Source organism: Etheostoma spectabile, chromosome 2 (genome assembly GCF_008692095.1).
Source record: "Etheostoma spectabile isolate EspeVRDwgs_2016 chromosome 2, UIUC_Espe_1.0, whole genome shotgun sequence".
NCBI classification, from domain to species: Eukaryota; Metazoa; Chordata; class Actinopteri; order Perciformes; family Percidae; genus Etheostoma; species Etheostoma spectabile.
In genome coordinates this window covers 2,329,412-2,348,833 of record NC_045734.1, presented here as the reverse complement: position 1 = coordinate 2,348,833, position 19,422 = coordinate 2,329,412, and the positions used below count along the sequence as shown (strand labels likewise).

Genomic DNA, 19,422 nt, shown 5'->3' with positions numbered 1-19,422 from the left:
CCATTGTCCCAAAAAGGAAAATGGTAATTAAAGAGCAGCCTTCGGGCCCTGCAGCGGCGTCTATTTCATGTTTGTCCTGGGAGTGTGTCGCTCAGTGTGTTTATGTAGCGCTGTGAGGACCATTATCTCTGGCGGCATCATGACAAAATGTTTCTAATCAACACAAGTAGTCACTCGCTAAGTGGTTTTTCTAAGTTTTTTTTCAACCTGGACTCTATTTTCCCATGGTTCTGTGTCTAAGTGACTGATGGGAACCACAGTTTTTGACATTGGTCCTGAATGAAGCGAGACAAAACAAGCTGCCCTGTAACGTAAATAGTCGAATGGGCAACGTTCGTTTCCGTTCAGTAAAAGTTTTTCCTTTGACTGGTGAAAATTAAAGGTGCTGACACACGTTTTTTAGGCTACAACATTTGCTGTCACATAGAGCAAACAGCTCCTCACTATCTGCTAGCTGCCTGTCCCCAGAACAGACTGTAAAAAACATCTCACTATCTGCTAGCTACCTGTCCCCAGAACACACTGTAAAAAACATCTCCTCACTATCTGCTAGCTGCCTGTCCCCTGAACACACTGTAAAAAACATCTCCTCACTATCTGCTAGCTGCCTGTCCCCAGAACACACTGTAAAAAACATCTCACTATCTGCTAGCTGCCTGTCCCCAGAACACACTGTAAAAAACATCTCCTCACTATCTGCTAGCTGCCTGTCCCCAGAACACACTGTAAAAAACATCTCCTCACTATCTGCTAGCTGCCTCTTCCCTGAACCCACTGTAAAAAATATCTCCTCACTATCTGCTAGCTGCCTGTCCCCAGAACACACTGTAAAAAACATCTCCTCACCATGTGCTAGCTGCCTCTTCCCTGAACCCACTGTAAAAAACATCTCCTCACTATCTGCTAGCTGCCTGTCCCCAGAACACACTGTAAAAAACATCTCCTCACTATCTGCTAGCTGCCTCTTCCCTGAACCCACTGTAAAAAATATCTCCTCACTATCTGCTAGCTGCCTGTCCCCAGAACACACTGTAAAAAACATCTCCTCACCATGTGCTAGCTGCCTCTTCCCTGAACCCACTGTAAAAAACATTTCCTCACTATCTGCTAGCTGCCTGTCCCCCAAACACACTGTAAAAAACAGGGGAACGGGACGTCAGAGAATCATCTTATACAAACAATATATAAATGAAACTTGTTGTGAACTTTAATAGTCTATATTAAACTTCATTAATCTTTTATAAGTTTATAAACATAGCTGTCGAACATTTTTCATTCAATGATTTTTTGATGACTTTTGATAACAATAGTAACAACAATAATATGACTAATGACAACAATCACAGGATCTAATCATTAACATTCAAGGCCATTAGCCTACATCTTATTTGATGGGGGGGGGTAAAACAAGGTCCAGGTTGGGATAACCAAAGTTACTCTTTGAGTGAATTACCTCCCTGTCGAACCTGTCACGTGATGCGGTCGCCGTGGTGACTGATGTGGAGCCAGCAGCGGCTGGAGGAAGATTGTCATATAATGACTTGATTGTGACACAAGAACAAAGACAGCTCTCAGCTCTCATTGGTTGGCTGCAGAGAAGAGCCAATGAGACGCTGGCACTCAGACTCCTGTCTGCAGATTCATTTTCATACTCAAACATGTTTGAGAAGGACACATCAGAGCAAAAAAATTATAATAATTCATCAACTCCATTCGTTCAAAAATCATTTTTCACACAGTTTCCAAAAAACATGCAGGCGTCAATATCATGTGACCTTTACTTTTATTGAGTAGCATAGTTATTCACAATCAGAACTATAGCCTCATTCAAAGCACCATAATCATAATACTGATAGAATGTGAAGCAGCTTCTTCTCTTTTTAATCATAAAACCACCTTTTGTCTCAGACTGCGTACATACTTGGATTCTTATTTTATAATCACATAGTAATTTCTTCCTGCTCAAGGTCAAAAGTGATATTTCTACAAAGACATAAGCGCTGACTTGTTTGTTGATTTGATTTATTGCTGAAGTTATTATCGCAGCGACAGAAGCAATAAAAACAGGAAACAGCAGCACGTTTTGTCTCTTTGGTTCCAGAAAACAAAAACATCTGAATGATAAAAATATGAGATATATTTATGGGCTCATTTAAACAGTTTAACATATGTTTAAAAAAGTGTGCAAACTTTGTTTAAATCCACAAAACTTGAAATCTCTAAAGTTTTTTTTTTTCTCGGGGGGGGGGGGGGGGGGGGACTAAAACAGGGCTTCATCATAAACATGTCCATTATTCTCTGTGATGCTAAAAAAAAACAAGTAACAACCAATAAAAAGGCTTGTTTTCTCAATGCAGTCATGATTCAGAGGTTGGACTCGCAAGAGGTGTGAGGTCCTCAAGTGTTTCGTTTTGTCCACAACTCTTTCATGTCCCGGAGGACAGAAAAAACTAGAACATACTCACATTTAACAAGCTGACATTCCACGAGTTTCTCTGTTTTCCCATTTAAAAAAAAATTGATTCATCCATTATCCACATAGTAGTTTCGTCTGTGAAAACCACTCATTAAGGTTAAATAATGATCTTAAAATAGACCCTTTTGTCTTCTAGCTTCTAAAACTCATTCAGAACTTCATTGAGAAAACATACCTTTTTATTCTCTGTTACTTTTGCACTTCGGAGGAACAGAAGCCTGAATTTGTTTTGTGAAACTGGAAAGTGTTCTTTGTTTTGAAGATGGACTGGTGGCGTCCCTGATGGGATGTGGTCTCAGACGTACACAGATCTGGTCCCAATGGGGGATCGTCCCAGCTGCGCCCCCACCCTCATCAGGGGGACGTGGACAGGTGTGTTACAGTTTTCCTTCTGCGAACACAAACAGGAAGTCAGCAGCAGCGTTCCGGCCCCCAGGTGAAGAACCCCCGCCGCCCAGCCGCAGAATAGAGCGTCCCCAAACTCCCAGCGCGGCACCACATCGGGCACCGACTCGTCAAAGAAGCGTTGGACCGTAAGGTGGGCGATGTAGGACACCGGGACCAGCCCCAGGATCCCGGCTGCAACGCTCAGTGCCCCCCCTGCCATCTTTAGTGCCCTCTTGCAGCGGCGGTCCTGCAGCTGGCCGCGGCAGCTGTTGATGGCGTGCATGCCGGGGACGGCCAGCAGCAGCGCCAGCAGCCCGGCGGCCAACGCCACGCACATGAGGATGCGGGCCAGCTGGATGTCGGGGGGCAGGCCCAGCAGGCCGTCGTACGGCCGGCACTCCAGCACCCCCAGCTCCTGCACCACGCAGGTCTGCCACAGCCCCAGCTCGTAGGTCTCGGTGGCCAGCAGCTCGGTGGACAGCGTCAGCCAGCAGGACATCAGCGTGGTGGCCAGTGAGCACAGCCAGGCCCCCCCGCACAGCAACAGCCCCAACAGCTCCAGAACCTGGGTGCTTGGCTCCATGGCAGCGCCGGTCCTCAGACTCTCAGGCTGCCCTGTTTCTGAGTGTGCTCTCAAACTCCCCCCCGTCACTCCTCGCCAGCCTTCACTCCTTCCAGGGAATATCCTGAGCAGGCTGCCAGCTCCGGACGCCCTTCCTAGATCCCCCCCCCCCCTCCTTCCATCAGTCCGGAGAAAGTGATTGGCTGGCGCTGCAAACAACAACCTCATTCAGCCGCCGCGAGGCCGCATGCACGCAGGATGTCGTTCAAACACAGACAGATGTTATCACTGCACACTTCTCTGTTTGAAGCCCCCACCCACCCCCCCTGCAGTGTCACCAGGCAACCTTCCTATGTTCAGGAAAGTACTCAGGTCCTAAAGAAAGTAGCACAAATACAGAATATTGGTTTCTGCATTAAGGCCACTATGTGGAGTCTCCATAGCCACATGGCACATGATGAAGGGTCCGAGGCCTTGAGACACTATTTCAAATCAAAACCTGATAACCTGATGCCTCCTAGTGACTTAATTGTAGTGGACTCCAAGATAAACGTAATAGACAAGAAAAGTGGTCGGCTATAGGTCCTTTACACCTAATTATGCTATTTATTATGCAATATAGTATCCTATTTTTAGGATTATGGGAGGAACAACACACAACCTGTTGGGTAGATACATTGATGGTATTTTGTTATTTTTAAGGCTCAGAGAAAGAGCTTTAAATGCAAATGTTAAAGGTCCAATGACATGGTGTTCTTTGGATGCTTTTATATAGACCTTAGTGGTCCCCTAATTGTTGTGGTCCGCTGTCCTCCCCCAACCTTTGGCCTACTTCTCCTCTGTGTTGCTGTGTCTCTCTGGCTGGCTGTGAGGGCGTTCCTGCCAAGGGGGCGTGGTTACTATCACCTGTTCATCATCCGCTCAGCTGTCACCCATCATCTCATCAACTCCTGCCATTCATAAGCCCGGGCTAACCACCTCGTCGGCGCCAGATTGTTACTTACTCTTTCGTGGACCCTCCAGCTGCCTTCCACTATCCCTCCGACCGGTCATCTGCTCTCTTGGATTCACTACTACTATCATTAAAACCCTTTTCATTATCCTGCCGTTGTATCTCTGTGTTCTGGGTCTCACAGTTCACAACAGAACAATCTGGCCAAAATGGACTCCGCAGGGATACCGCAGGTTGAGGATAACAGAACACAGCGGGCTATCCATCGCAGGGTGTGTTTGTTGGGACAACACGACCAGCTGCTCAACACTCCTGAGAACAATCACAGCTGATCACACAGGTTACCCAGCTCACAGCTGAAGTCGCTAAACTGTCTGTTGTTTCTGCTCCTTCTGTCTCCCCGTCTGTTCCCGCAGGCATGGCGGCCGCCGCACCCCTCCGTGAGCCTCCCATCACCTCGCCGGAACCTTTCTCTGGTGACCTGGATAAATGTCGCGGATTTCTGCTCCAGTGCGGACTTATTTTCCGACAACGGCCGTGGTCGTTTTCTACCGAGTCTGCTAAGGTTCATTACGCCTTGGGACTGCTCAGGGGACGGGCTCTGGCGTGGGCCGAAGCGGTTTGTGCTAATCGGCCGCTCTCAGGTATAACTTTTGACTCTTTTTCTTCGGATTTAAGGACTGTTTTCGACCATCCGGACCATGTGGGGGGTGCCTCGAGGCGGCTGCTTGCTCTCCGTCAGGGGACAGGAGGAGTGGCGGATTACTCGGTTGACTTTTGGACGTTGGCTGCGGACTCTAAGTGGGATGAGGAGGCGTTACGGGGTGCATTCTTTCACGGTTTGAGTGATGTTGTTAAGGATGAACTGTCTGTTCGGGACGAGCCAGCCACCCTTAATGACCTTGTGTCTCTTGCTATCCGTATAGACAGCAGGATGCGGGAGAGGAAACATACGAGGGGCCGCCGATCTCTCCCTCCTGACCAGACTGCTAGGTCGTCGGGGTCTCGGCCATCTGGCTCCCCATTGTCGCTCTCAAACGCACCGGTGCGTGCCACCTGGGAGGAAGACGAGGCAATGCAGCTGGGTCGGGCTCGCCTTTCCCCCACTGAACGACAACGCCGCATGCGGGCCGGTGAGTGTCTGTACTGTAGCGATCCTTCTCACCGTGTCGCTGACTGTCCGAATCGGCCAAAAGACGTGACTCGCTAACTAACGTGGGCGTGTTAGCGGGTCCTACAACTAACGTTTTGCCCACTGTGCCCCAGTTACTGGTTCCTGCCACATTACAACACCAGACGCTTTCCCTTCCCCTCTCCGCGCTGATTGATTCTGGTGCAGAGGACAATTTTATCGACGGTGGTCTTGCTGCTCGGGCTGGCATTCCCGTAGAGCCTATAACCAGTCCTATTCGGGTTACGGCTGTTAACGGCCATACACTCGCCAGAGTGACTCAGCAAACCGTACCTATTACGTTGATATTATCTGGAAATCACCGTGAGATCATCCAATTCAAAATCATGTCCGCATCTATTACCCCACTTATACTCGGCTTCCCCTGGTTGAAACTGCATAATCCCCAAATTGACTGGCAGCGTTATGTTATCCATAGCTGGAGTGATCACTGTCACGCCGAGTGCCTGGGCTCGGCTGTTCCACCCACCGAGAGCGTCCCCGCGTCTGTGGCCTTACCTTCCGACTTAACCTCTGTGCCTGCCGAATATCTCGATCTAGCAGAGGTGTTTAGTAAGGAAAAGGCTATGTCCCTGCCTCCACATAGACCTTACGATTGCGCCATTGACATTCAACCCGACTCCCCGTACCCTAAGAGTCGGCTTTATAACCTGTCCCGGCCTGAGAGGGAAACCATGGAACGTTACATCGCTGACTCCCTCGCTGCTGGTATTATTCGTCCTTCATCGTCTCCTTTGGGGGCGGGGTTTTTCTTTGTGGCTAAGAAGGATAAATCACTGCGCCCTTGTATCGATTTCCGCGGACTGAATAACATTACGGTGAAAAACACGTACCCCCTGCCGCTTATGAACTCTACGTTCGAGCCCTTACATGGTGCTACGGTGTTCTCCAAATTGGATCTCCGCAACGCTTACCATCTCGTCCGCATCCGACAGGGGGACGAGTGGAAGACGGCCTTCAATACTCCGTTAGGTCACTTCGAGTATCTCGTCATGCCATTCGGCCTTACCAATGCCCCAGCGGTTTTCCAAACTATGGTTAATGACGTGTTGAGGGACTTCCTCAACCGGTTTGTAGTGGTTTACCTCGACGATATATTGGTGTTTTCGTCCTCTTTAACCGACCATGTGTCCCATGTCCGCCAGGTCCTCCAACGACTGTTGGAAAACAGACTCTTCGTCAAAGCCGAAAAATGCGAATTCCACCGCCAGTCCGTCCCGTTTCTGGGGTTTATTGTTGAGAGCGGTCAGGTTTCGGCAGACCCAGCTAAGACAAGGGCGGTTACTGATTGGCCCACACCCACCACCCGTAAACAGTTACAACGGTTTCTGGGCTTCGCCAATTTTTATCGCCGGTTCATTGCCAATTTTAGTCAGGTGGTGGCTCCCCTTACTAGGCTCACGTCCCCTAAGGTCCCGTTTCTCTGGTCTCCGGTCGCTGGTCAGGCTATGGAGCGTCTGAAGTCTCTGTTCACCTCCCCTCCTGTGCTGAAGCACCCCGATCACTCGCTCCAATTCGTGGTGGAGGTGGATGCTTCTGCGTCGGGAGTGGGTGCTGTCCTGTCTCAACGCTCTCCCTCCGACCAGGAGCTCCACCCTTGTGCGTTCCTCTCCAAGAAATTGTCTCCGGCCGAGAGGAACTATGATGTTGGCAACCGGGAGCTGCTTGCGGTCAAAGTGGCGCTGGAGGAGTGGCGCCATTGTTTGGAGGGGGCTGAGCAGCCGTTTGTGGTCTGGACAGATCACAAGAACCTGGCTTACATCCAGTCTACCAAGAGGCTGTCATCCCGGCAGGCCAGGTGGGCGCTGTTTTTTAGTAGGTTCAACTTTACTCTCACCTACCGTCCGGGGTCGCGGAATGTGAAGCCGGATGCACTGTCTCGGCAATTCGACAACCCGGAGGATTGTGCCGAGCCCGAGACGGTGCTGCCACACTCCTGTGTCGTCGCTGCTGTGCGCTGGGAGATCGAGGCGCAAGTTACAGCTGCCCAGGCCCTGGATCCTGGACCTGGTGATGGTCCGGCTGACCGGCTCTACGTGCCTGCACCTGTGCGGTCCCAAGTGCTTCAGTGGGTCCATACCGCCCGCTTCTCCTGTCATCCTGGGAGGCACCGGACGTCGACGCTGGTGAAACGGCACTTCTGGTGGCCAGCGATGGAAGCCGATGTTCGTGCCTACGTGGCGGCCTGCTCCGTCTGTGCGCGGGGTAAAGCCTCACATCGACAACCCGCTGGTCTGCTACTGCCGCTGCCTGTCCCCAGCCGCCCTTGGTCCCACGTGGCGCTGGACTTCGTCACCGGCTTGCCCATGTCCAAAGGTAATGACACTATATTGACTGTGGTGGATAGGTTCTCTAAATCTGTCCACTATATAGCGTTACCTAAATTACCCACGGCCGGTGAGACGGCTGACCTCCTAGTCCAACATATTTTCCGTCTCCATGGAATACCTGTGGACATCGTTTCTGATAGAGGTCCACAGTTCATATCACGTGTGTGGAAGGAGTTTTGTACTGCGCTGGGTGCTTCTGTCAGTCTGTCCTCAGGTTACCATCCGCAGTCGAACGGCCAGACGGAGAGGGCCAACCAGGATCTGGAGGCGTCCCTCCGCTGTGTGGCGGCCGGGAATCCCGCCACCTGGGCTGACCACTTGCCCTGGATTGAGTATGCGCACAACGCCTTGGTTACCACCGCCACGGGGCTCTCTCCCTTCGAGGTGGCCCAGGGTTACCAACCCCCCCTGTTTCCAGCACAGGAGAAGGACCTGTCTGTGCCCTCTGTCCAGGCCAACATTCGCCGCTGCCGCCGGGTGTGGACGGAGGCCCGGGAGTCCCTTCTTCGGACCGCTGACCGGAATAAGAGAGGGGCGGACAGGAATAGGGTCCCAGCTCCCCCGTTCCAGCCTGGCCAACAGGTATGGCTGTCTTCCAGGAACATTCCTTTGCACGCCGAGACGCGGAAACTCTCCCCCCGGTTCCTGGGTCCTTTTGAGATTGAGGCGGTGGTGAACCCTGTGGCTGTCCGGCTGAAGCTGCCGGCCACCATGCGGGTCCACCCCACGTTTCACGTTTCGCAACTGAAGCCGGTGTCCACCAGTCCCCTCTGCCCTCCGGTGGATCCGCCTCCGCCGGTACGCCTGGTTGACGACCACCCGGCCTACACTGTCGGTCGGCTCCTGGACTCCCGACGGCGTGGTAGGGGGCTGCAGTATCTGGTGGACTGGGAGGGCTATGGGCCGGAAGAGCGGTCTTGGATCCCCCGTAGGTTTATCCTGGACCCACAACTGGTCACTGACTTTCATCGGGACCATCCCGATAGGCCCGGTGGGGCGCGTGGGGGCACCCGTTGAGGGGGGGGTACTGTTGTGGTCCGCTGTCCTCCCCCAACCTTTGGCCTACTTCTCCTCTGTGTTGCTGTGTCTCTCTGGCTGGCTGTGAGGGCGTTCCTGCCAAGGGGGCGTGGTTACTATCACCTGTTCATCATCCGCTCAGCTGTCACCCATCATCTCATCAACTCCTGCCATTCATAAGCCCGGGCTAACCACCTCGTCGGCGCCAGATTGTTACTTACTCTTTCGTGGACCCTCCAGCTGCCTTCCACTATCCCTCCGATCGGTCATCTGCTCTCTTGGATTCACTACTACTATCATTAAAACCCTTTTCATTATCCTGCCGTTGTATCTCTGTGTTCTGGGTCTCACAGTTCACAACACTAATACTGTATCTGAAGTCTCTTTTATGTAGACCTTAGTGGTCCCCTAATACTGTATCTGAAGTCCTTTTATATAGACCTTAGTGGTCCCCTAATATTGTATCTGAAGTCTCTTTTATATACCCCTTTGTGGTCCCCTAATACTGTATCTGAAGTCTCTTTTATATAGACCTTAGTGGTTCCCTAATACTGTATCTGAAGTCTCTTTAATATAGACCTTAGTGGTCCCCTAATATTGTATCTGAAGTCTCTTTATATAGACCTTAGTGGTCCCCTAATACTGTATCTGAAGTCTCTTTTATATAGACCTTAGTGGTTCCCTAATACTGTATCTGAAGTCCTTTTATATAGACCTTAGTGGTCCCCTAATATTGTATCTGAAGTCTCTTTTATATAGACCTTAGTGGTTCCCTAATACTGTATCTGAAGTCTCTTTTATATAGACCTTAGGGGTTCCCTGATACTGTATCTGAAGTCTCTATTATATAGACCTTAGTGGTCCTCTAATACTGTATCTGAAGTCTCTTTAATATAGACCTTAGTGGTTCCCTAATACTGTATCTGAAGTCTCTTTCCCAAAATTCAGCCTGAGTCTGTAGCCTTTAAGAAGACTAAGCTACTTTGCTTGTTTGAAAGTCATGATGTCTCTCTCTCATGGGGGGGCCAAATTAACTGGCTCTTATGAGGTCATAAGGGGCAAGCTTCCAGATCGGCCAATCTGAGCTTTCGTTTTCTCAAAGGCAGAGCAAGAGGCCCAGGGCTGGGTTTACACCTATCACCATTTCTAGCCACTGGGGACCATAGGCAGGCTGGGGGAACTCATATTAAAGTAAAAAAAAACTCATAAATCGAACTTTCCATACCATGAGACCTTTAAGTGAAGCTTGGAAGATGACCGACAAGTCATTAACTTTGGATGTACAGATCTCTGTTTTTTAGTTGAGAAAAATAACTCAATGAAATGCCATGTTGCAGTTCTCACCCACCATGGCTTGGTAGTCATATCCCTTATGGACAAATCCAGAGAATAAGGCCTGCATGTGATTCTGATTTGGATTTCCAAATACAGTCTATAGACATACAGCAGCGCTTTAGACACACTGGAGCTCTGTCTCTTGAAAGGAATGAATTCCTCCATCCTAAACCACAGCAAAAGCAAAAGCAGACACCTCACTTTGTTACATGCTATAGCAAGAAGCAATGCAGCTCTAACACATTAGAAATGGGGACGTCATTGAGAGAGACATGTCTTTACAGGAGATGCATACTGAACCCCTGGGCCCCAACAATCCAGGACAAACAGGACTTACCCTCCTACTCTAAAACTGGAAACTTGGCTTTGTCTTACTTCCTGTGATGATTACAACTACTGTGTAAATATGATTAAAACCGATACTCAAACAGAGTTTATCCTATCACCATTTGCATTAACCCTCGTGTTGTCTTCCCGTCAAAATTAAAAATCACCAAATCACCATCATCAAGCGTTTGTTGGTGCTTTTTTTTCAATGTTTGTCACTTATTTTGATGCTTTCAACACTACGTTAACTAACTTTTACAGTTATTTTTGGAACTTATGGTCAATAAACCTCATTTATAGGAAATTATACCTAATGTTTGAGTTAGAAAAGCAGAAATTAGGAATTATTTAGGCTAAAATTGAAGGAATGGATGTTGATGGATAATCACAGACTGGAATATGTCAACTTTTCATTTTTTTTTTTCAAATGCTATAAAATTGAATAAGACACCCCGAAATTAATGAAAGTAGAAATTTTGTTGTGGGAGGGGATCTGGGTTTCTGTTTTAAATATTTATTCCTTTGACAACTGGAACTTCTGTACCATTTCATAACTGTGCACCAGATTCACCAGCAACTGTGCAATTTCAAAACTGTGTCATATTATTGTCATAATGCATATACAAACCATAGTTATCTTTCTTACTATTTTATATATGTTTATACTTGTCTCTGAAACTGAAAATATAGGTAGTGCTAAAGAAAGGGGGGGGGGGCTTTCTTTAGCACTACCTATATTTTTATTTTATAGTGGAAAGGGGTTGATCAATCCCAGGTATTGCACATGTGTAATGACACTAAAGGATTTCTGTTCTAATACATTCAATGTTAATTGACATCATGTATACATACAACACACACACACACACACACACACACACACACACACACACACACACACACACACACACACACATATACAGTATATATTGCATATATAAATAAATAGCTGTCAGATTCATGCATTGAAAAAACACAGAAATCATATTTCTATAGAAATAACAACAATAATTTAATTTTAATTTAATTTTAATCTGTTTATTAATCCCCAATGGGGAAATTATTTTATTTATTTTATTTATTTTATTAATTCAGGACAATGAACATTGATAAACCTGCACAAGAGTACACGTAAATGTGCCAGATTGTAGCCCGAGGGTTAATTTCCATCTGCAGTCCAATAGGCAGGTTGGAGTTACAGTAAAAAAGACATAGGATAATAGCATTTAGTATATAAAAACAAGAAGAAACAAAAAAGAAAAGAAAAAAAGAGAAAGAAAAAACAGGACAATTCATTAGTAAAAAAAAAAATATATATATATAAAAAAAAAAAAAAATGAAAACACAAGTTAGCGGTGATTACAAGTTTGGTTAGCTCTAAGCCACAGCTTAACGTGGCTCTTAAAGGAGGCCAGAGTGGGACGCTCCCTTATAGCTGGAGGAAGTGTGTTCCATAATGCACTGCCTTTAATAGATAGGGCATTATGGCTGAAGGAGGTTTTTCTAAAAGGAACCTCACAGTCCCCGTTTACAACGGCTCTTGTAATCCGAGTGTGTCTATATTTGATAAACTCCAGTGGAGGTGGTGCCAGGCCATGAAGTACTTTATAAATGAAGCATAATGAAGAAAATTTACAATAACTATCAAAACTCAGTAAGTTATATTTCTCTAAGATATTGCAATGATGATACAATTTACACTCTGTGTCCACACTTTGTTATTTATCACACACAGTCCTGAACTACACACACATGCTCAGGATCTATACATGCACTAATGGAGAGATGTCAGAGTGGGTAATAGTACAACGTCAGTTCATTTTCTGCAGAACTCCATTCAGAAAAAGCAGCTTTTGGCCGGTGTGTGGTGTCGAGGCACCCTCGGGTGGACACCAACAGGAACTACGAGCAGAGCTGCAGGGAACAAACGCACACACCAAAACATGTTTCCATTTCTCGTTATTTTAATTTGACAATAACTTTTGAATTCCTTCTTGTTTTTTTTTTTTATTCTCTTTCAATGCTGTGTTCAACAGCTACACTAAGAATCAAAACAACAGAACTAAATATGAGATAGTGAAGGCCTAGCTGGTGATGCGCTCACTCTGTCTGATGTGATCTGGATGAACTTTTAATAAAAACAAAATAATATGAACATGTTTCAATGCTTTGGCTGAAAGTATACATAAGCACCACACATAGCTAGGAAAGGCTGATATGGTAAACTATATAAATATATAAAGGGAAAGAAAAGCATGTACCTAATGAGGAAAGAAAGTAAAGAAATGGGCTGCGTGCAAACTTTTCCCGCTCCATTGTCCCCTCACTCGCATACAAGACCCCGAGGATCTTGACCTCTTTCAATGATGCCATCAGGACCACATCAGGAGGTCACAAGAGATCCCCAGCCCATCGCGCATGAACATCACCAACTGGATTGTTGAGAGAGAGCAGCCTTAACGGAGGCCAACCCTCACCTGGAACAAGTGGGACTTACTGCAGAGAATCTGGACACAGCTCACCCAGGACCCCCTCACCCCATACTCTGCAGCAACTGCCACCTGTTCTCCAAGATCCCCAAAACACAAAGGAACCTATCTTTGGAGTTTTTGGAGTAGATTCAAAAGTTGAATCTACCTCTGGTTGGTTGTAGTGCTATCCCATTGCATGCAGTGACTTTAAAAGACAACCGTTTATCCCGCCATTCGGATTGAGCCCTGCCAATGGGGAGCTCCCAGACCCAACATCTGGATGTGGGTCTGGCGGTCAGGCTAACTGGATAGCACATTTCTCTCATACTCTCTGATTAAAGTCTCAGTAATAAGTCTCTTTTCCCTGGACCACACGGCCAATGCATTCAACATTCAACAACATACCGTCCAGTAGCTCATTCTGTAAAGTTTCTGATGTACCCTTTAACACATTGGCGCTGTCTAGGTGCTCTGTCAAAGCTCCATCAAGAGATCCAACAAAATCCACCAACCTGCAACATATCCTAGGGGTTATCTGAGCTCTTACTCTCATCATTATTGAGACTAAAATTAAAGGAATGGATGTTGATGGATAATGACAGACTGGAATATGTCAACTTTTACTCAATACTATTTCAAAACCACTTATATTCTTTTTTTCAAATGCTACAAAATTGAATAAGGATTATGGAATTTATAAAAGTAGAGATTTGTACTTGCCAAAGAGCGTTGTGAGGAACCAAACATGGTATTTTGGGGAATTAAAAAGAACTTTGACAAAGGAAAGCAGGTTAATTTGACCCGGGGACAACATGAGGTTTAAGGATTTAATAGACATCCATTTCCAATTAAAATTCAATTCAAAAATTTTTTTAAAGTATCTTTTCATTAGAAAGTATTTTGGCATTTTCAGATAGATTTTTTCCCCCAACATTCTAGTAGTTTCCTAAAAAGCAACTGCGACAGTGGGGGGGGGAAAAATCCTTTTTTAGGCAGAAACCTCGGGCAGGCCCCAGGTCTTGGAGGGGGTCTGGGGGCCGGGGGGTTAAAGAAAGTGGAAATAACAAAATAGAAAAAATTGTATTTGTAGCATTTTCTTTTTGTTTTCATGTGCAGGCACTGGGGCATTACAAGGCAGCAGGTGTAGCAGGACTAGGGGCCCCCCAAGGGCATTGAACAGGGTATCGCAGAACGGGGACGGCCCAGGGGCCCAGCTGCCACCACGCCCTGGAGCCTCTCCGGTCCGCCCCCCTCCCTTAAACAAATGAAACAAAAAAAGATAAAAAAAGGGGAACTGTTTAAAACCAAATTTTCGCTAAATCTGCTGCTTACTACCAGCCCACATGGTTTGAAAAAAATTTTTCCTTTTTAATTTAAATTTCTTTTTTTTAAGTACCATTATTTTTCGGGAATTTGAGGGGGGCGGTGCCCTAAAACCCTTTATCAACAAGCCACCGCTGCCTTGGACCAGCTCTTAGATATGCTGTTACAGTATAAGACTGCTGGGGGATTTCCTTGGACGCCCTGGGGTCTTCTCTCTCTCCATCGGTGTGCATGCAGGTCCCAGTGATGCTACTAACTTATGTATGTATGTTATGTTATATAAGTCATGTTACTAACTTTGCTGCTTTCCCCAGAGTCTTTGGGCTTTCTCTGCTTGCAGACTTCCTTGGATTGTGGTGGCACCTGGATTGTAGCAGGACCTGCTAAGCCCTTCACTGCTACTACTATTATTTCTAGTCATAGTTCTATTATCTTTATCTTTATCTTTAACTTATAGAGCAAACAGGAGTTATCAACAGTCCACCCCACACACACACACACCCACACCACACACCACAACACCCCACACCCCCACCACACCACACACACACACACACACAAACATACAGATGTTACCGGGGGAACAGAAACAGTATGCAGTCTTGACTACAAGGCAACCAGTAGGATTTGCTTGTACCTCATTCTGATTACCACCATCTCCTTTACTTATTAATCTCTCTGTATTATGCTATTTCATTTATGTATTTTATTCCATTATTCATTGTTGCTTTATTTATTTATTTCATGTGGCATGTCAATAAAGCCTACTGAACTGCTGAGACAGGGCTGGAAATGTCGCTTTGTCATCAGATTATCTGGAGCGCTGCATGGCATCGGCTTCTCAAACCCCGTCCTCAGCAACATGGGATGTTGCAATCACATCTACTGTTTTTTCATTTGCTAACATGCATTTCTCAATATTAAGTTCACTTTTCCAGAGCTTCTCGGTCAGCAGTCAACGTGAACTCAACTGTGGATCCCTTTGACACAAAAAGCATTCAATAACCACAAATTTAAAATCCAACATTGTGACTTTTTGTTTCAAAATCACATATTTCTTCCTAAATACTAACACATGTTCTCTCCCAATAAGAGCATTTAGTCAGCCATAGAACAACATCATACAGACACTAACACATGCTCTCTCTACAGGAACATTTAGTCAGCCATAGAACAACATCATACAGACCCTAACACATGTTTCTCTCTACAGGAACATTTAGTCATCATAGAACAACACATACAACACTAACACAGTTCTCTCTACAGGAACATTTAGTCAGTCCCTAGAACAATCAACAGACACTAAAACATGTTCTCTCTACAGGAACATTTAGTCAAGCCATAGAACAACATCATACAGACACTAACATGTTCTCTCTACAGGAAAAATTTAGTCAGCCATAGAACAACATCATACAGACACTAACACATGTTCTCTCTACAGGAACATTTAGTCAGCCATAGAACAACATCATACAGACACTAACACATGTTCTCTCTACAGGAACATTTAGTCAGTCCATAGAACAACATCATACAGACACTAACACATGTTCTCTATACAGGAACATTTAGTCAGCCATAGAACAACATCATACAGACACTAACACAATGTTCTCTATACAGTAACATTTTAGTCAGCCATAGAACAACATCATACAGACACTAACACATGTTATCTCCCAACAGACATCAGCCCATATAGGTCCTCTTTTACTGTATGTACTACTGTAACATATCCCAATACTGTATGTACTACTGTAACACATCACAATACTGTATGTACTACTGTAACACATCACAATACTGTATGTACTACTGTAACATATCACAGTACTGTATGTACTACTGTAAAATATCACAATCAGTCGTGGCCGGGTTTGGTTAAATAAACTAGGAATAGGACTTTGGTTGCAGTAATGTGCAGTAGTGTGTGAAAGAAGTTTTTTACAGTTGCTAGGACACATTTCTCAATACTTGGGTCACTTTTCCAAACCCTTCACACAGTGAGCACAACAGAAGTGTATGTGGGCTACACTGTGGATCATTTAGCATTGCTTTGGCACAAAATGCATTCAATGACTACATCTTTCAAATGACATTCATTTTTTTCTCACTTCAACACAACAACCACCAGAACTCTATGTACCTACAGGCCAAGTTGTACATGCTGACAAACTGTTTTCGAACCTGTTAACCCTCCTTGACCCGTTTTCCTATATCAGTAAAAAAAAGAGGCAACAAAAATAATTAGGCAGCATCTTGCCGCACAGCCGGGTCTGGCCACACGCCTCGTCAACATCACAGGCAATATCTTTTCCTGCCAGACATTGAGGGAAGAAGCGCCTTGAATGCCTTATCCATCCTTGAATTGCACCCACATCATGTCATCACATGCCTCTTCCATCGCCTGCACAGAGGCACGCGCACAAAGGGCTGCCGGTCGTATACCTTCCCCGCCATGCCGAAAAGAACTCTTCTATGGGGTTCAGAAATGGTGAGTATGGTGGCAGGTATTGCATGAGAAATGGTGGGTGGTCAGCAAACCAGTTTTGGACTGCAGCGGCACGATGAAGCTCACGTTGTCCCATACTACAACAGTACCGGTTTCCTTGAGGGTCTGCATCATTCATACGCTCTGGTGGTATTAGAATGTGTGAAGTCTGTCCAGAAATGTGAGAATATGGGCTGTGTTGTAAGGTCCAAGGTTGGCATTGACGGTGAAGGACACCATGCATACTGGAGATGGCAGCGCACATTGTGATGTTCCCACCACGTTGGCCAGGAAAATTTATAGTGGCTCTGTGGCCAATGACGTTTCTCCCCCTTCTTCTGGTCTTTGCCAGGTTAAACCCAGCCTCATCTATAAAGATGAACTCATGTGGGATTGCATGAGCATCCATTTCCAGTACTCACAGAGAACAAGAACAAAAATCTGTCAATATGGTGTTATCCAGTTCTACTGGATACAGTCAATACAGTACTTACATCCACAAAAGCTCGTCTGACCTCTTTGTTTCCTTGAGAGTTTCTCTCAAACGGCACCTTATAAAATTGTTTCATTCTAATTTGGTTTCGCTTGAGAATGCGAGCCAATGTGGACAGACTGACTCGTTGAATGTTGTGGAACAGGTGTTGTCTTGGATGATGTGGCTTTGAATTTCTCGTAATCTGATTTCATTATGTTCCAAACCAAGTTTACAGTTCCGCTTCCTGTACCCCGGTGAACATTCGCGCCCCTTCCTCCACCATGGTGTCGTCTCTCAGTCCTTTAGAAAAAATTAAATAAAGAAATATACAGAGCTTGGACATTGCAGCCTAAATATTTCCCCCCCACAGTAGAGTACATTGTACAGGAAACTTGTACAGTTCATAAATGGTGATGTCATACAGTAAGTAAACAGGTGTCACCCAACTGATGCACTATGTCATGGGGTGTACTGCATGTGTACTACATGAAATTTTAGTTACATACCTGTTCTCCAGTCTAAAGGTCCGGATGACAGAGGCGACAGTGAAACGGCTCAAGTTTGGCTGCACTCTCTGTCCAGCCTCACGCATTGTCAGCCCATGGTTGATGACATGATCTATTAAGGTTGCTCGGATTTCATTTGAAAGTCTTTGTCTTCTTTGGCCATGAACTCCTCTACCTGCTCTACACCTACCTCTCACTCTTCCTCCCCCTCTTGTTCTCAACCTCCCTCTTCCTCTTCCTCTCTCTGCAACGTCTTCCATTGTTGCTGTTAAAAAAGGTGCTCACCTGTGGTCTTTTTATAGTGCTTACATCCTGATTGGAGTGTTGGCAATTAACCAATGAGGTGTTTGGCCAGGTGGCACATGTAATTAGCCAAATAGCTCATGTAGTGTCATTTTGAATGGCAGTGTTTTGAAATGGCAAACATGTGACTTTGTGTCAGATTTTTGTGTCTTATGCAGGAAACTGTGTTCAGTTCATTTTAAAAAGTGCCATTTTAAAATGCAAAATGTGTGTAAAGCAGAAAATGTGTTTAGACTTTCGGAGACTTGAGAGGAAGTTTTGCTCTCTGTGTGTCAGTTTAAATAATTGTGCTGTGCATGTCATTTTAGTGTGTTAGCAAATGGAAAAAACTGTAAACTCCTTTTACACACAAGCTCAAACAAGACCAAAACAATAGATTGTTCAGCCAAATTTACCAATGCTTTAACACTGTATGTCAGAACAGATAACACCATGTTCTAAACCTAACCTTACAGGCTAAAGTCAAAGTAAACAACTATTCATATTGTGAATTGAAAAACAAATGAGAATGAATGCTAATGAGAAACAGCTTATTGAAGTTATGCAATTGTTGAAATCACAGCTGATTCCCATCTAGGAAGCACACTCAGGTGTTAAGGTTCTTTCAATCACATGATCATATGTTCTAAAAGAGGACTCTTTGGAAAAGGAACAATTTAGAGCAACACAAAGAAAGAAAGAAAGAAAGAAAGAAAGAAAGAAAGAAAGAAAGAAAGAAATGCCTACACGAGGTGAGGAAGACAAGTGAGCCAGAGAGGAGCTAACATCACCATGTGCACCACAATCTCCACAAATTGGTGCACTCCTGCATAAATGTGAGACTGGCCCCTACAACACCGACCGCCTTCTTCTGTTTTTAGAAGACCTGCATGAAAGACTGGTGCCATAGGTAGAAAGGGGGCAAGTGGGAGACCACTTGCCAGTATATGTGATCACATGGGACAATGTGGCATTCCACCATTCCCGTACAATCCCAGCCTGGTTTGACGCCCATCCAAGGGTGATGTCCCACTTCCTTGCCCCTTACTCTCCCTTCCTCCACCCCATTGAGGAGTTTTTCTCAGCCTGAAGATGGAAGGTTTTCGACCATCGTCCACATGACCAAATGTCCCTCCTTGATGCAATGGATGCTGCATGCCAAGACATCACAGCTGAACACTGCCAGGGGTGGATAAGGCATGCAAAAAGAGTCTTCCCACGATGCCTTGCCGGAGAAGATATCAGGTGTGATGTGGATGAGAACATGTGGCCAAATGCAGAAGACCGAGC

The 19,422-nt window shown here is 45.7% G+C and overlaps 1 protein-coding gene across 1 annotated transcript; it reads right to left on the bottom strand.

Annotated features, from left to right (window-relative positions):
- Positions 1-1,766: 1,766 nt before the first annotated feature.
- On the bottom strand, positions 1,767-3,596 carry LOC116695598 (putative claudin-24). The gene has a single exon (XM_032525978.1). The coding sequence runs from the start codon at positions 3,444-3,446 to the stop codon at positions 2,772-2,774; it is 675 nt and encodes a 224-aa protein (XP_032381869.1). The 5' UTR covers positions 3,447-3,596; the 3' UTR covers positions 1,767-2,771.
- Positions 3,597-19,422: the final 15,826 nt, after the last annotated feature.